At 49.2% G+C, this 15505-nt stretch overlaps 5 protein-coding genes across 5 annotated transcripts; 4 read left to right on the top strand and 1 right to left on the bottom strand.

Annotated features, from left to right (window-relative positions):
- Positions 1–1814: 1814 nt before the first annotated feature.
- COCVIDRAFT_24878 (hypothetical protein) lies at positions 1815–4098 on the top strand (the record flags this gene model as incomplete). The annotated part of the gene is made up of 7 exons (XM_014703161.1): positions 1815–1979; positions 2029–2233; positions 2283–2314; positions 2372–3349; positions 3413–3746; positions 3798–3982; positions 4033–4098. 7 exons carry the CDS (start codon positions 1815–1817, stop codon positions 4096–4098), a joined length of 1965 nt encoding a protein of 654 aa, XP_014558647.1.
- A 789-nt stretch (positions 4099–4887) lies between these two features.
- On the top strand, positions 4888–5696 carry COCVIDRAFT_43919 (hypothetical protein; the record flags this gene model as incomplete). Its single annotated transcript, XM_014703212.1, has 3 exons — positions 4888–5159; positions 5200–5390; positions 5452–5696. Coding segments are annotated over 3 exons (708 nt in total), but the record flags the coding sequence as incomplete, so codon positions are not given.
- Positions 5697–6330: 634 nt separating this feature from the next.
- COCVIDRAFT_14249 (hypothetical protein) lies at positions 6331–7547 on the top strand (the record flags this gene model as incomplete). Its single annotated transcript, XM_014703129.1, has 2 exons — positions 6331–6513; positions 6567–7547. 2 exons carry the CDS (start codon positions 6331–6333, stop codon positions 7545–7547), a joined length of 1164 nt encoding a protein of 387 aa, XP_014558615.1.
- Positions 7548–8672: 1125 nt separating this feature from the next.
- Positions 8673–9858, top strand: COCVIDRAFT_35983 (hypothetical protein; the record flags this gene model as incomplete). Its single annotated transcript, XM_014703211.1, has 2 exons — positions 8673–8917; positions 8991–9858. 2 exons carry the CDS (start codon positions 8673–8675, stop codon positions 9856–9858), a joined length of 1113 nt encoding a protein of 370 aa, XP_014558697.1.
- Positions 9859–10428: 570 nt separating this feature from the next.
- COCVIDRAFT_14247 (hypothetical protein) lies at positions 10429–15497 on the bottom strand (the record flags this gene model as incomplete). The annotated part of the gene is made up of 10 exons (XM_014703128.1): positions 10429–11706; positions 11756–11889; positions 11936–12177; positions 12226–12568; positions 12618–12771; positions 12821–13359; positions 13412–13504; positions 13556–14733; positions 15035–15269; positions 15320–15497. The coding sequence occupies 10 exons, from the start codon at positions 15495–15497 to the stop codon at positions 10429–10431; spliced, it is 4374 nt and encodes a 1457-aa protein (XP_014558614.1).
- Between the last annotated feature and the right edge of the window lie 8 nt (positions 15498–15505).

Genomic DNA, 15505 nt, shown 5'->3' with positions numbered 1-15505 from the left:
AAACCTCTCATAATACTTCTCGGAGGGCAACAAAGACCGTTCCGCAGCGGGTTGGTTCCGACAAAGCAATGAAAACTTTCATTGGTCCTCGTACCGCCACAGAACGGCAGCGTTGCAGGGCAACGGTGATACAAAGAAAAGATGATTGCATCGCCCCACCGTTGCAAAAAAGTGGGGAACCCCCATTCAGGACCGGTCAGAATCACGCTATTGACGAAAGAGGTGTCGGAGCGACTGTCTGGTGTCTTGGCTTAATATCGGGCGGTTTACGGGGCCCACTTTCTCGTCGCCCTTGTGAATAGCTGTCTCATGTTTCCTTGGGTGGCCAGCATTCCAGGAACATCATAATCAACCTTCCCCGCTGCGGTACAACATTGAATCTGTGAAACAAAGCATGCCGTTCATTTGGGGCCATAAGAACCATAAATTCTTTTTCAATAAAATTACCTGGCACTCAACCTTTCGAGAGCCAAGTCAGACTCTAGAGTCTTGGAAAACCGGTGCCATGGCTTATCATAAAAGAATTTCATTTCGAAAACCACCAGCGATCATATCGAAACTCATATTGCAAAGTTGAATTTGGCGTCACAACCATGAAAGCAGGAAATCTTCTCGATTTTACCGGAGCAAGACGATCCGTCCAAGGTACTCTCTGCTTGGGTATTCTTGGGAGAACTACTGTTCCGAGATACCCATTAAAGCCTTGCACGCCAATATACCCCTAATCATGATGTAGGAATGATCTGCTGAATTTCAGTAAGCCATAACCAATATAGCTAGGTACGAGAAATCTTGCGTGGAGTGTAGGAGATGTGCGCATGTACTCGGCTGCTGATGGGTACTACTGAGTGTAAGCGTAAAACACCAATACGAATACTATCGCTCACATGTTTACTGCTACCATGAAAGGCTCGCGAATTGATACATCTTAGTCACTCAACTGCCTGTAAAGTGAGTAGTCAGAAAGGCGATCCCCAGATTGATACCTTTCCCTGATGATGGAACGAGAGCTACTCCCATTACAGAGCATGAAAATACTATTCGTGTTAGGTCGCAACGTATTTCGTAAATATTGTAGCCCGTCATAAAGTCTAACGATGTTCCTCTGTTTGCTCATCCTCTGGAGTTCCTGGCATCCGTGTGTCGCCATTGTTCAAACGTCGCCGCTGGAACGATCAGAATTAATAACTCAGATTGCCATATTATCACAGTAATTATGGTCAGTCACATGTCCTCACGCCAGGTCATCTGCCTGAGTAGAGTTAGACTAGTAAGCAAACGTTCAATAGTGACGCATCCTTCCCTAGAAAACAAGTCGAACATCAAAGGGCTCGGCCGAGCGCCACCGGCAGGTAGTACTAGCGTCGGTGGTTTAATTCCCCGCAACGTATATCCGAGGGGTGAACACCACTCACACTGCAACATCGTCAGCCCCTTAAGACTAGCCAAGCACTCACTCACTACTTCCAGCGTCCGTTTCTGACTCGAATACCAAGCATGAGTACTGAGCCGCAGCCGGCGCGTTTTGTGCACCCCAGCAGACGAAGGGACAAGCCCATCTTGAGCTGTACTCTTTGTCGACGACGCAAGTGAGTGCTTCGGAATTTCGGAACTAATGCATATAGCTATGTGGACCTAAACTAACATATTGGAGATTGAAATGCGATCGTCGACAGCCGTGCAAGACTTGTGTCGATCGTGGGCTTTCACTGTCATGCACATATGTGCGTGATACGCCAACACCAAAAGAACCCAAAACACCAAACAGTGTGCATGATCGTATTAATCAGCTCGAGAAGCTTGTCACCAATCTCATGAGCGGTAAAGATGCCACCCACGTCTCACCCACTCCAAGCCATACACAGCAGCAGCATGACTATAGCTCCCACGAGATACCAGGGACTCCGGACCGTGTCAAGTTCAATGACGAAACTACGAGTTACACAAATAGCGAACACTGGACAAGTATTCTCGATGGGGTGAGGATCTTTCTATGTGACCGTATTCCCTCCGCTGAGCATGTCCCAGATTTCGGAATTGCGTGAGCATCTCGATCATATCCCCACATCATCTGATGCAAGACGTGATGAAATAGAAGAAGAGTCTCGCCCAGAAATCCTATTTGGACGGCAAAGGTTTGCAACTAAAGAAGATCTACTGGCAGCAATGCCGCCAAAGGTGGAGACAGATCAATTAATTGAGACCTTCTTTTCTACATTGGAGACCCATGCAAGTAAGTCTGCAGTTGTCAAGAAAATAAATCAATGCACTAATCAAACAAGATTTTCTGCACAAGCCGACATTTGTCAAGCAAGTGAGTCTCGCGTCGTGAACGTATCTGCTTGTCGAGCCGAAAATTAACCTTGTTTAGTACGAAGATTTCTGGCTGAATCCATTTGAAACACCAACCATGTGGGTGGGACTTCTCTACGCTATTCTTGCCACTGGGGCTCGATTCCAAGCGAATTTCGATGGGCACATGTCAAACAGCGTTGGCATGGGGTCTAATTATACCCAGAGCATATATTCGGCACGCACAAACTTCTATCGCGAGAAAGCCGTACAGTGTATGATCCTTGCCAACTATACGAAATGCCCGCCAGCGACCATTGAGACATTTATACTTTACTGTGGCAGCGAGTTCTCACGCTCTGCAGATGCTCAGTTCAGCTCATACATGGTCGTCGGCATGCTCATAAGACTAGCGTTTCGTATGGGGCTACATAGGGATCCGTCAAGGTTTCCCAATATCTCACCTTTCGAAGGCGAAATGCGACGACGCAAGTGGATTTCAATAATGTCCCTTGATCTAATCACATCAGCACAGGTGGGGTTGCCACGAATGATCCAGCCGTATATGTACGACACCCAAGAGCCTCGGAACCTAAATCAGGACGATATCCAAGAGGACATGACGGAACTACCACCCTCAAGATCAGAATCAGAACTCACACAGCTTCTCTATTTCATTCTTTTGATCAGAATTCGAAAGATCCAGGCGCAGATCCTGGACTTGATACAAGCCACATCGCAGCCACCATACCAGGCTATAATCGACATCGATACAGCGCTGAGATCTGTCTACGGCCAAATCCCCAAGAGCCTCGAAATCAGGAATCTAGGCCAAGCTAGTGAACATTTAAGGCCGAGCTTGATGCGTTGTACTTACTTGGAATTGGCCTATCTGAAGGCTCAAGTGATGCTGCATCGTCCGTATCTCAAGCTTGGAAGAGTCGATAAGCATTACGAATACTCACGGAAGGTCTGTCTTAATGCAGCAATGGAATTGCTCTCATTCCAAAATAAGCTAGACGCGGACATTCAGCCTGGGGAGGAGCATGTCCTAGTTGTAAGAAACTCACCTCCGCAATTTGTGTAAAATGACACTGACTCGTTATGTTCAATGGAAAAGTTCCGCATCAGCGCCGTGATCAAAATTATGGCTTCTATAATTACTCAGGACTTTCTCCTCGCTACTAGTGTGTTAGTCCTTGACCTCGATGAGGACTTGGTTTCCCCTTTGCCCATCGTTGCCGATAGGAGGGTGACGGGAGTGTCCCAGTTGCAAGTAGGGATGCCAACACGCGAAGAGATTATAGCATCGCTGCGTTCCGCGTACCGCATCTGGTTAAAGAGAAGCAAAAGATCTCAAGAGGCAAAAAAGGTTGCGGCTGCAGTGAAACTAGTGCTTTCCAAAGTAGGGGAGTACGGGGAGCACGACGACCACACGCACAGCCCCCCGCATTGTAAGTTTTTGTATGAGGGTGAGTTGACTATCACGAGCTGACGTTTTCAAGCCGTGGATGCTACAACGGTAGAAAACAGCGGTGTCTACCCATCACCGGACATTGTGTTTAACGAGCAGATGCCACCACGTCATGTGCCAAACACATTCCCAGCTGGATACGACAGCTACAGCCACTCCCTTCTTTATAGTCAGATGCCCATGGACCTTGACAGCCTGAACATCCCTCTTGATTGGGTGAGTCTACGAATTGGTGTGGAACGGGCTTTGAGCTAACCAATGCTTAGGAAGGTATGATGTCACATCTTGATGTCCAGCAGTACAATGATGCTCAACAACGGTGCTTCCAATAATGCAGACTATCGCAATAATTTTCTCACTTACGCGATAAGGCTTTCGCTTGCTCAATCTGATTCTACATTTGTTAGAAGGCAGCATGTAATAGACTCGTATTTTGTAGGCGATGCGAGCGGTGTCGTAAAGCAGCCGCAATGATGGCCGCGGCATTTTGGCTCGCCATAGGTGATCATCCGTCACTTGAAACATGCATTGTTTCGCCACAATCTGCGATCTCGCGGAGAACAAAACTCTGCTAACCACCATTGCGGATCAGTTTACATCCGTATGAGAATGCGGGTTGTTTCGAGAGAGGCTCAACAACTCGGGTTCACGAGCTTGGGACATGTGGTAATCACTGCTGGTCTCACCAGCGCAACACTATACCCAGATTCGTCACCGCACGAAGTACCGACGATCGCCCATAATGCCTGCGTCGTATTTGGATCGAGATTCCGAAAATCAGGACGCGAAAGCAACCAGATGCGGGATGGCGGATCCCTTGCTTGTAGGTAGAATACCATGCCGCCGATCCACACATTGGTCATGCAATCCCGCAGCCCGCAACAACTCAACTGCGGTTATCCATGTACTTCAAACATGAGAATGATGATTTGCCGGCAACGCAGCTGCTACGTCATATCCACTGTTTATTGGGTCGATTGTACATAGGTTGTCATTCTGGATCAAATCGCATTGTATTCGCTATGGGCCGTTGCTCACTCTCTCCTGCTACTGTCAGCATATCCCATCATTTATTATACTACTAGCGCTTCTCGAGCAAGATGATGACACAAATGGAAATCATGCAGGAGCTTGATGGGATCCGGTATTCCAAAGAGGTGCCATGTATCGAGCCTGATCTGGGAGATCTGCGAAAGTCGACTGACAAAGCCCTGCCGGGACTACCGAAAACACCAAAGAGGGTCTTGAAGAAGTACCGGTTTTCTGCAGTGTTTCCCATGGTGCTTGCGATTGCGAGTTTCGTTCTGACCCTGACATTGGTTCTGGCGGGGCAGGACGCACATACCTTTGGCGGGCAATATTTGGCAGCAGTAAGTTATGACCGGCAATATCAGTTGATACACGGGCTCACAGCTGCAGCTATACATTCCTAGCGCGAGCCAGGTCCCAGTATACCAAGATGTGAAAGCTTTCGAGTCGTCTTCAGCCACAGACACGACGGAAACGGGAAACGTTTACTACCTCTACTTGCACAAAGTCTGCTATTATTCTCTCGCCCACGGTAGCGAAGCCACTTCTGATATCTTTGAGAGGACATGTACGAGCTATGCCACAGTAGCTGCAGGTGCGCGAACATTCTTTCCAGATATTTGATCGTATTCGCTGATGAGGTTACTCAGAATTAGCAATGTCGGCCTCTTCAAGCGATGCATCAACCGCAAACTCCGAATCCATGAGTTTAGGGAGTAGATCACTTACGATGGTCTCGACCACTTTGGTTAGCGTGCGAATAGCTGTTTTTGCATCACTCGTTATCTCGCTTGTTGGGTCCCTTTTGTCTACGATATTGGCCATTCCAGGGATCATCTATCCACACTCTCGGATCCTGGCATATATGAACATCATGTGGCCACTTCTCGCAAGCACATTTGGTTTCCTCGCGGCCACCCTGCTTACCATTGTGATAGCTGGAGTGTTTGCAGCGGTCGACGGGGTCGTTAATGAGGTTGGTGTCGAGGTCCGGCAGGGAGGATCAGCGTTGTTTCTCGCATGGTTAGCATGGGTCCTCATCTCGCTGTCTGTTGTTTATTGGGGGCTTGTGTGGTTTGTGGAGGTGAGGAGATGGGGTTTTGCAAGGAGAAAAAGGAGTGAGGAAGAAGTGGGGAATTGGAAAGGGATAGGGCGAGAGGTCTGGTCCCATTTCAAGACAGAAGAGCCATATCATTGATTAATGAATTAGAAAACACAGACACAATTGTAAACCTCAACCACGCAACACCTTTGCAAAGTCTGGATCTGGGTCTGGTCGCCATAGGTATACAACTGTTCACATACTGGAGGCGGGCACGTGACCGAGGTCTGGAAGAAGGGATACAGGTTCCTGCGCTAGTGGGTGGGTGGCGGAGGGCGGAGTGGATATCATCAGCCAACCATGGGGCGACATGGGCCCACCGCCTCAAGCGCCAAGGCCCAGGGTCCTCCATATGTACTCCACAAACTAAACTTCCAGCTCAACCCCTCCGCTCCCTACACTTAATCTGCAATTGTCCCTGACAGCTGCAACCATGCGGTCCTCAGTCTCTACCGCCACCGTGCCCTCAAAGAGCCCTGCGCCTCGTGGCTTTACCGTCAAGGCTGACGAGCAGCAAGAACCGAAATTCGAGAACGAACATGACCACTTCTTCTGGACGTACACCGAGGAGCCGCATAGGACGCGCCGAATGGCCATTATCAAAGCCCACCCAGAGGTACTGCTGTTTGCTGGTATTATCATTGAATCTCCTGACTAATTTGTGCATAGGTAACCAAGCTCTGTGGCCCCGAGCCGCTCACCAAATACGTTGTCCTGCTGGTCGTGTCGATACAAGTCGCCTGCGCATACCTCCTCCGCAACACGCCTGTGCTATCATGGCCCTTCTTCCTCACAGCATACGTCGTCGGTGCCACGGCCAACCAGAATCTCTTCCTTGCTATCCACGAGATATCGCACAACCTAGCCTTTCGATCGCCACAGGCAAACCGACTGTTTGCAGTCTTTGCGAACCTGCCAATTGGCATCCCATACAGTGCCTCGTTCAGGCCCTACCATCTCACCCACCACAAATCACTGGGTGTCAATGGCCTTGATACCGATCTGCCAACCGCTTTCGAAGCCATCTTTCTTGACTCGGTTGCCGGAAAGGCCTTCTTCGCGACCTTCCAGATCCTTTTCTACGCCCTACGACCCATGTTCGTATACAGCTTGCCAATGACCAAGATCCACCTCTTCAATGTTGTTGTACAGTTGGCCTTTGACTACCTCTTGGTACAGTACGCTGGTGGAAGGGCATTGGGCTACCTCATCATGAGCAGCTTCCTTGCTGGATCCCTGCACCCTTGCGCAGGCCACTTCATTGCCGAGCACTACGTTTTCGAGAAGCCCAACAAGGATGCTGCGAATCCCGCCAACAAGATTCCGCTCCCTGAAACGTACTCATACTACGGGCCTCTCAACATGTTGACTTATAACGTTGGTCTTCACAACGAGCACCACGATTTTCCTGCCATCCCATGGACCCGCTTACACGCTCTCAACAGGATTGCGCACGACTTTTACAAGGATCTGCCCCAGCACAAAAGCTGGGTATACGTGCTTTGGCAGTTCATCTGGGACAAGGACATCAGCCTGTGGTGCAGAGTTAAGAGAGAAGAGGGCGGAAGAAAGGTTGGTGGCGGAGGTGGATGGAACGAAGAGGAGTTGGGCTCAAACGAGAAGAAGGGGCCTATCCCCGGTGTGTTGTAATTATTGGTGCACTGTTTGCATAACTGGCATTTTGATCGGCTTGGTGTTCTAGATTACATGAAAAATAGAAGTCGGTTCCGTTGAACTCTTTCCTTATACAATATTATCCGATTGTAAGACACTGTGTAGTACTTACGATGGAGTCTATTTCCCCCCTGATCCCATTACATACTCTTTTTTTTTTTAAAAAAAAAGAAATGGATGAATATTAGCATACGGATACACAACTTCCAATGGTGCATGTTGGATAGAATAAATATACACTTCACAACTGGGCTTGACGTTTTCAAGCTACAATGTATTCGGAAATTCCACTCCACTAGTCGATTTGTCCTGCCCAAGACAGCTGTTTCTGACTCCCGAATAGTGATAGACCAATGACGTGATCTGAGGTTTCACTATCAATTGCTGCTGCTGTTGCTGCTGCTGCTGCTGTTACTGCTGTTGTTATCGGTATTCTTGCCGCATGAACAAGAGAGAATGGCACATGATTTGTTGGGCTTCACTCCAACACTTCAGCTGACAAATGAGTCGTTGTCAGATAGCCAATAAGCGAAGACAGTACGTTTCAATTAGTATACTTGAAGTGAATTGAGAGAAAGGCTGCCTTTCTCCATCTTTGGTGAGAAAAATATGGGCGGTGAGCTACTTTTGTGACTGTCTTGCTTGTTTTGTATCGATATATCAGGATATTTCACGACACACTGCTCAAAACTCAACTCAAGACACTGACAAACTTCAACACCGACAATCCATATATATCATCCTCTCTAACTACAATTGACTTGGCTCATATTCCAATGCCATACCCCAAAGTCTCAGTCACCACCGTTTTGTTTTCACTTGGTCTGCGTCGAGTCTGGCCCGTGCTGGCCGTCCGTTTGCCTCTCACATGGAGTACGCGCTGCAGCCTTAAAACTCATCTTCACTATGAAGAAAAAACCGATCCGTCTTCACCTTTCACTGCGGTGACTCAGTCTTGGCGGCAATTGCTCCACAGATATAATATCGCTCTCCGGCTCCTCTCCCACCTCTTTTCTACTACGCCGTCAGTCGAACCTCATCCGGACGCCAACAGCAGCAACAGCAACAACAACAACAACAAAAACAACCTCCTCTCCCAGGATGACAGAACCAATCAATACTGACAAACCTCCCAGATATAGATCTACTCCCCCATCCCCGCCCACAGAGATCGTGACGCTTTCGTCACCCGCAGCTCCTGGCTCCGTCTCCGACTTCGAGGACATCTTCAAGATGTCTCCCCTCAACACCGATGCAGAGACGGAGACCGACATCAACGCCGCTCTCTTGACAATGTCGTTCGAGGTCCCATTGGGACCTCTGTCCGGCTACGGCAGCGCTCCCAAGTCAGTCACTTACTCCACTCACTTTCATATTGAGATATCCGCTAACCATTATTTTCGTGTGTTTGCCAAACAGACCAGCCCCCAAGTACAAGAAGCCAGCTGCTAAGCTGACCAAGCCCATCAGTGAGCAGCCCGACTACGCGTACTTGTTCAAGGGCTATGACGCAGATGCTCTGGTCCTCACGGACCAGCAAATCAACAGCCCTGGTCAGGCTGTTGATGGGAAGCAGCATCATGCTGAGCCCTTGGGTCAATCTCCCCTTTACGGGGAGACTGACTCTGATGACGGTGACCCGTTCATCTACGACCGCATCACCTTCCTTCCCTCCTCCTACCACAACACTCTCGACGAGGACGTCCCCCCCTCTGTCAACAATTCCTTCGGGTACGGAAGTACCTTCAACTCCGAACCTCCTTCTTCCCCATCTTCAGCTGCCAACGGGCTCGACTCCGGCGACGAGGCTGATTCTGAAGACAACAATGATGACGATAACGATTCTCACGACTCTAACGATGACGCCGACGACGACGACAACGATTCCAGCGATGCCGATGACGATAACGATAATGAAGACAAAGAGGGGGAAGAGGAGCAAAACAACAACGACTTCTACAACCCCGAGGACTACTTCACCGACAACAACAACTACAACTACTCCGACAACAACGAATCCGGAGACTCCCCCTCCCGTTGCAGCAACCTCTCCACGCACCCCTTACTCCGCCCTCCTCCCATCTACGCCATCGCACCGGAGTTGATGTATCAAACACCTCCTACAGCACCAACGATGCTGCCCCCTGCGCCGCCCCCCACACCTCTCGCTCTACCATCCAACGCACCACCCATCATCATTCCATTCATCATTCCGCCCAACATCCAATTCAACAACCCGCGCTCCTCCGATCTCGAAACCCTCGAGACCCCGAACCGCGCCGTCTGAGGGAGCCGCCGGCGTGGATTCTCACTTTGATGTTGGTGTTGAGAACATCACTACTGATCGCAATAACTTGCTTCGTGTGTGCTGAACCATGCGCGGAGAAGTTTTGGATTTTTTGGCCCACCCGTTTTCGAGTTCGCGTGATGAGTTGGATGATGAGGTTTGAGGGTTCTTTTGGCGTTATGGCAAAGTGGTTGTATATTACTGGGATGGAGTTTATGGGGATTGTGTATGAGTATTGAGGTACTAGGGAGGGGGTTTTTTTTTCCACTGGTGGGGAAGTATTGCGACTTTTAATGACTGACGCTTTGCGGAGATTATGGTCGAGATGTTGCATCGGCTTAGATATCTTGACTCCATACTATGCTTTATCAAGGAATACAACTGGTAATGGTGGAAAAATGTGTGCTTTGCTTGATTGTGATGGCTTTTGACTAGTGTGAGGTTGATCGTGGAGTGACTTCATGCTACATCACACATGTGTTTGTTGTTTTATTGACATCACTCTCTGCAAGTCTAATATCACTTTATCATATTCTACTGCATCAAGCCTACGCGACGCACCAACATCATTTATCCCAGAAGACTCAACCGCTCAAACGACTTCACGACAGGCGCCTCGCGCTTCTTTCCCACCTCCTGCAGACTATCCCACAACGTTGCATCACCACCAGTCGGCTTCAGAACTTCAGCTTCAGCTTCAGCAGCAACACCATTCTCAACAGGTGCCGTTTCAGTCGCGGGTAGGTACATCTCCTTGACAGCGTCCTGGCATCTCTCCATAACTTCACTGACAGCATTCGACACTGCGTCCGCGCGCTCTCTCATACCGCGCCTGACGAGACCCTCGACAAGACGCTGAATCTCGTCTTGCATGCTGTTGATACGCTCAATCAGACGTTCGATAGAGTTTGTAAGATACTCTTCCTCGTATACGGTGCCCTTCTTGCCGCGAGCACGCTTCCTCTCCTCGCGACGCTTGTTCTTACTTGTCTTACGCGTAGTCGTTGTGTTGACCGTACCGGTTTGATTCGTGTACCTCGTCATGAACGTTCCGCCAGATGTAGTGTCGGTTGGAGCGAGGGAGATATTGTCGGGGATATTGGCGTCGGCACCGCCGTCCATCATGCCCTCGTAGAAAGCCATTGGATCTTCTGCCTTCTTGGTCCTCAGTTCCTTGAGTCGAGGCACCTGTGCTTGCAGTTGGCCCTTCATATCAGCGAGGAATTCCGTCATGTCCGCACTGCGCTCCACAAGGCTGGGATCGATGACTTCGGTAATGAGATTGGGTTCGCGGCGTAGTGTGACTATGCGGATGGCTTCAGCAAAGTAGCAGCCACGGCAGAATAGTCGAGCTGCAGAGGAAAGATCCAACAGATAATCCAATGTAATCGCCGCTGCGGAGAGATAGTCCTTTGATTCCGACAAGCCTTCCGCCATGTCTGTTGCAATGGATGAGAGCTCTTCAGCACTGACTTCAGCCAGCACCGCGCTTGATAGCGCTTCGCGCCAAAGGTTGGCGGAGCGGTAGCATGGCCATGCGGACGAATAGTCCCCTAGGTATTCATATGCTATCGCAGCTTCCTTGTTCTTGTTGTTCGCACTTAAGAAGTCTGCATACATGCGCATGATCTCTCGGAGACGGGCGTTGTCGTATTGGTACATACTCAATGCTTGCGAGTAAAGATCATGCTTTTGCACGTATTCCCGCACCTCTCCGAACTCTTGGAGGTCATTAAGATGTTTGAGTGCCTTTGTTCGGCGTCCGAGTTGATCATCGATTCTGAACTTTCTGCGTATCTCGGGCAGGTCTTGCAGGGATTGCAGATGTGGAAGATATTCTCGAGGATCCTGCCATAGTTAGAATTGTGCCAAAACAGGAGAAGGTAATTATGGTTACCTTTTGTGACTGCTGAGCGATGAGCAATACAAGCTCGAGGTTGTACAAGCCTAATGATGTATCGTAGAGCTGATTGACATCGGCAAGGAAACTGATATGCTCAGCGGCTTTGTCGGTTAAAGGATCATTCAATTCTAAACTGCGTTAGTCATCGTCAGAAAAGTAATTCAAACCAAGTACCTTGAAGACGTCCTATCATCTGGAGTCCTGTCTCGAGTGCTGGAGGCGTCTTGGAAACATGGGCTGTGATGATATTTTGCAGATGAGCATCTTTGTATTGGGGCTGTTCCAATACTGCAAGGAACGCATCACAAATTCGGTTGACCTTTTTCTCCACTTGCTCCTGCGAAAGCCTCGATTTCGCTGCCAGGTCCTTTGTTTTAAGAGTTTCCTTGTACATGGTTTCGGAGACATCCTCATTCCTAATAGTATTAATCATCAGGGTCTTGCAAGATTATAGCTCTACATACCGAAGCTGAGCTAAGAGCAGGTCAATGTGCTCGACCTTTTTAATCTGCGTGATGATCTTCTCAAGACTTGCAAGAAAGCGCTCAGGGTCATGGTCGTGGAGGATGTTCAAGTCCACGCGCTGGCTGCGGCATGCGAAGAATGCTTCGTCGTAACGCTCTGCTTCGATGTTCCGCCGTATCGCAGCAAGCACAAGCGCTCGAGGGTATATTGTCTCTAGATTTCCCCTAGGCATCTGGAGTATGACTGAGTAGGTTGTCGGGATAACGGTAATGATCTTCGCGCCTCTCTCGATGCTTCTGCATCTCTCGTCCTTTTGCGGCTCATCTGCAGGCACCTCAAGATCTGAAGAAGTCAATATAGAATCAAAGTTCGTATGCGTATCAAATCTTACCATCTACATTGGCGAGGTGAACGAATTTCAGGAGATGTTGAGTCGTTGTGAAAATAAGATGTGCAGGCGTGACCACGAAAGATGTGCAATTGCGGGCCAATATTCGCTCGTTGGCAAATAGGGCTCCGCTCTTGGTCAACCCAAAAGTCAATGTCTGCAGAATTTAGTCATTGATTTCACTAAATTGTGGGTAATTTGCGCACCTGTCCTTCAAACTTGACTACCTGAACTTCAGGTGCAAATGCAGGAAACTTGTTTACAAGTGATGTCTGAGGAGGCAAATCCGCCGCCATTTCATCTGCATTGATCTCATGTAATGCACCATTCTGAAGCAAGGTGTAGAGTGCGTCATGGTCTATGCTGAATAGCAAAGCAGAAGCGCCATCAGCTTCCATGATAGGCCCCTGAGGTAATAGTGTCTCCCCTTCAGATCGCCAAAGGGAACTTTCGTCTTCTTCCCAGCTGTCTGTTAGCACAAATATTTGATCGCCACCAACAAATGAAACGTGGCGTGGACAGTGGCCGGAGACCGCATCGCTTTTCCAGAGGAAGACAGGCTTTGGTACTGGCCGCTTGTTGAGGTCAAGCGCATATACTGATAGATCATGCTGCGAAAGTACAGCCAAACGAGTGCCTGATTTTGACAACGCAACATCGACAGTTTTGGACTCGAGTGACAAACTGTGAAATGCCATTGGAGGAGGAACATTTGCAATACGCAGTGGGGTGAGCTTCAGGACCACTGATTGATGTCAATCACAAAGCTGTAGATATATGTGAATTGGATTACTTACATCCATCTATCGATGCAACCATGCCGAAATCATTTGGCGGTACAACTGAGCCAGTCGAGGTCGTGGATGCATACTCGAGCACCTCAAGAGCACCTATTATTATGTCAACTACTATACAACAATTGGCTATGAACGATCACTTACCAGGAGTTGAGAGGGCTACTACCAAAGGACGTTCTGCATGCCAGTTACACATGACCGTTTTCGTAGCAGCTTCTGGGAATGGTAACTCCTGTTTGAGATAGTAGTGGTAATTGCTCATTGTCCATAGCTGAACTTTGTCCGTGTATGAAACGGCTAGAACGTTAGAATCACTATTCCATGCAAGTGTTACAGGTTTTTCGATTGTTGCAAGCTCTTCGGGAGTAAATCGAAGATCGAATTGGCCATGGCGAAGCCCGTTGCGCTCGAAAAAAACCACTTCGACCTTGTCGCTGGTACGTCGGGTACTGGCAATCAGATTCCCAGATGGTCTCCAACTGAGAGCTCCTTCCAAGCCGTCAACAGGCTCGCTCACACTATCCAGCGTTCCCTCTCGGGAATACACTCGAATCATGCGACGTCTCTCCTCTTCAACTTTACTGACAGCGAACCAAGCACCATCTCCTCTCCAGCTGATAGTGACAGATCGATCGTCAAGCGGACTCAGTACGCCTTCATCGACGGTCTCTGGTACTGTTGGATCCTGCAATGCTCTAGCTCGTTTGCCTTTGAACTGTGTCTCTTTCTTTCCCCATCCTACTGAGACATGACTGGATACGTTGACGTCTTCGGGGGTCAAGTTGACGCTGGCTATGTTTTCGATATCACGACTCATCAGCAGTAGCGTATCCGCCTGAGTGGTAATAGCGAGGAGTTCCTCATCTGGCGACCAAGCAGCAGCAGAGATGCCTGCGTCCACCGAACCCACAATCTCGACTAGCTCTTCATTCGACGATGGGTTTTCTCTAACCAGTACAATATCCCCGCCGGCTAAGATTAGACATGATGTCGAAGTGTCGGAAAAATGGTGTAGACTCAAGATTGCGTCATGAGTAAGCGAGGGCAATGGACAGGGCGCATCCCACGATGCAATATTCTCAAGTTTTTCCTGACCACTGGCGCGTGTGTGGTGTAGTCTTTTGAGTTCGATAGTCGCACGTGATTCCGAGGGGCCAAAAACGCATATCAGTGCATTGGATGCAGCGTCCCAGGCAGTGGCCGTGAGCGGAAGTGGCTCCTCTCCAGCAAATCGCAGGAGTGATCTCCCCACAATCTTGAGATTGCGCATCGCTGGAGGATCATATGTTTGGTGAGTGTTGGTAGTTTGTGTTCTTTGATGGCTACAATATTCGAGCGCTATGAGTGGTCGCGAATTTTTGGTGATGCTAGCGCCGAGCTTCTACCGAATGATAATGCGTCACATCATTACAGTCGACCCCGGCGGTGTTGCGAGTGGAAGGGCCATTGAGCCAAACATTGTACATTTTTGGTACTGTTTCAGCCTTTTCAATATACACTTCAACCAGTCTCTGAAGAGTATTGCACATTACAATGCGTCGCGCCCCTCGATCAGCCCGCCATTATCCGACGAGTTAGCACCACAAGTCTTCAGTTTATGTTACAAGCAGTTGAGAGACAGACAATGAAATTGATACTGTTATGTCTATACGGTCGCCAGAAGGGCCGCCCAATATTCTACAGGCATTGTGTCCCTGGCGTGCCCGAGCCCCATGTCCACACTGTGAGAGATGGCGTCTATTTGTTCTTCTTGGTTTGCCAGACTGTGAGAGAATTGCAGTTAGTTTTGATTCAATTGCTTGTAGAGCAGTATAAGAGGGCTCACCAGCGAGGAGGAAGGGAAGGGAGAATCCAGTGGCTATGTCTCTATTAGCATACGTTATGCAATGGGAGTCCTCTCAATCGCACCCATGAATCCCCAGTACTTGAAGGCGAAGCCCTTCTTGAGGGGGTCAAATGGCAAGTTGCTGCGCGGGCCCTCGGGGTAGTGGTACGGGCTGGAGAACTGGGCGCGAGTGGACTGGAAGCCGCGGCGGGCGACGAGGGTTGGGGCCGATGCGGCGCGGAAAGTAGCACGGGCGAGCATCTTGGGCG

Source organism: Bipolaris victoriae (genome assembly GCF_000527765.1).
Source record: "Bipolaris victoriae FI3 unplaced genomic scaffold scaffold_24, whole genome shotgun sequence".
Lineage (NCBI taxonomy): Eukaryota > Fungi > Ascomycota > Dothideomycetes > Pleosporales > Pleosporaceae > Bipolaris > Bipolaris victoriae.
Note: the sequence above shows the minus strand (reverse complement) of the source record. Positions and strands in the feature narration are given on the sequence as shown.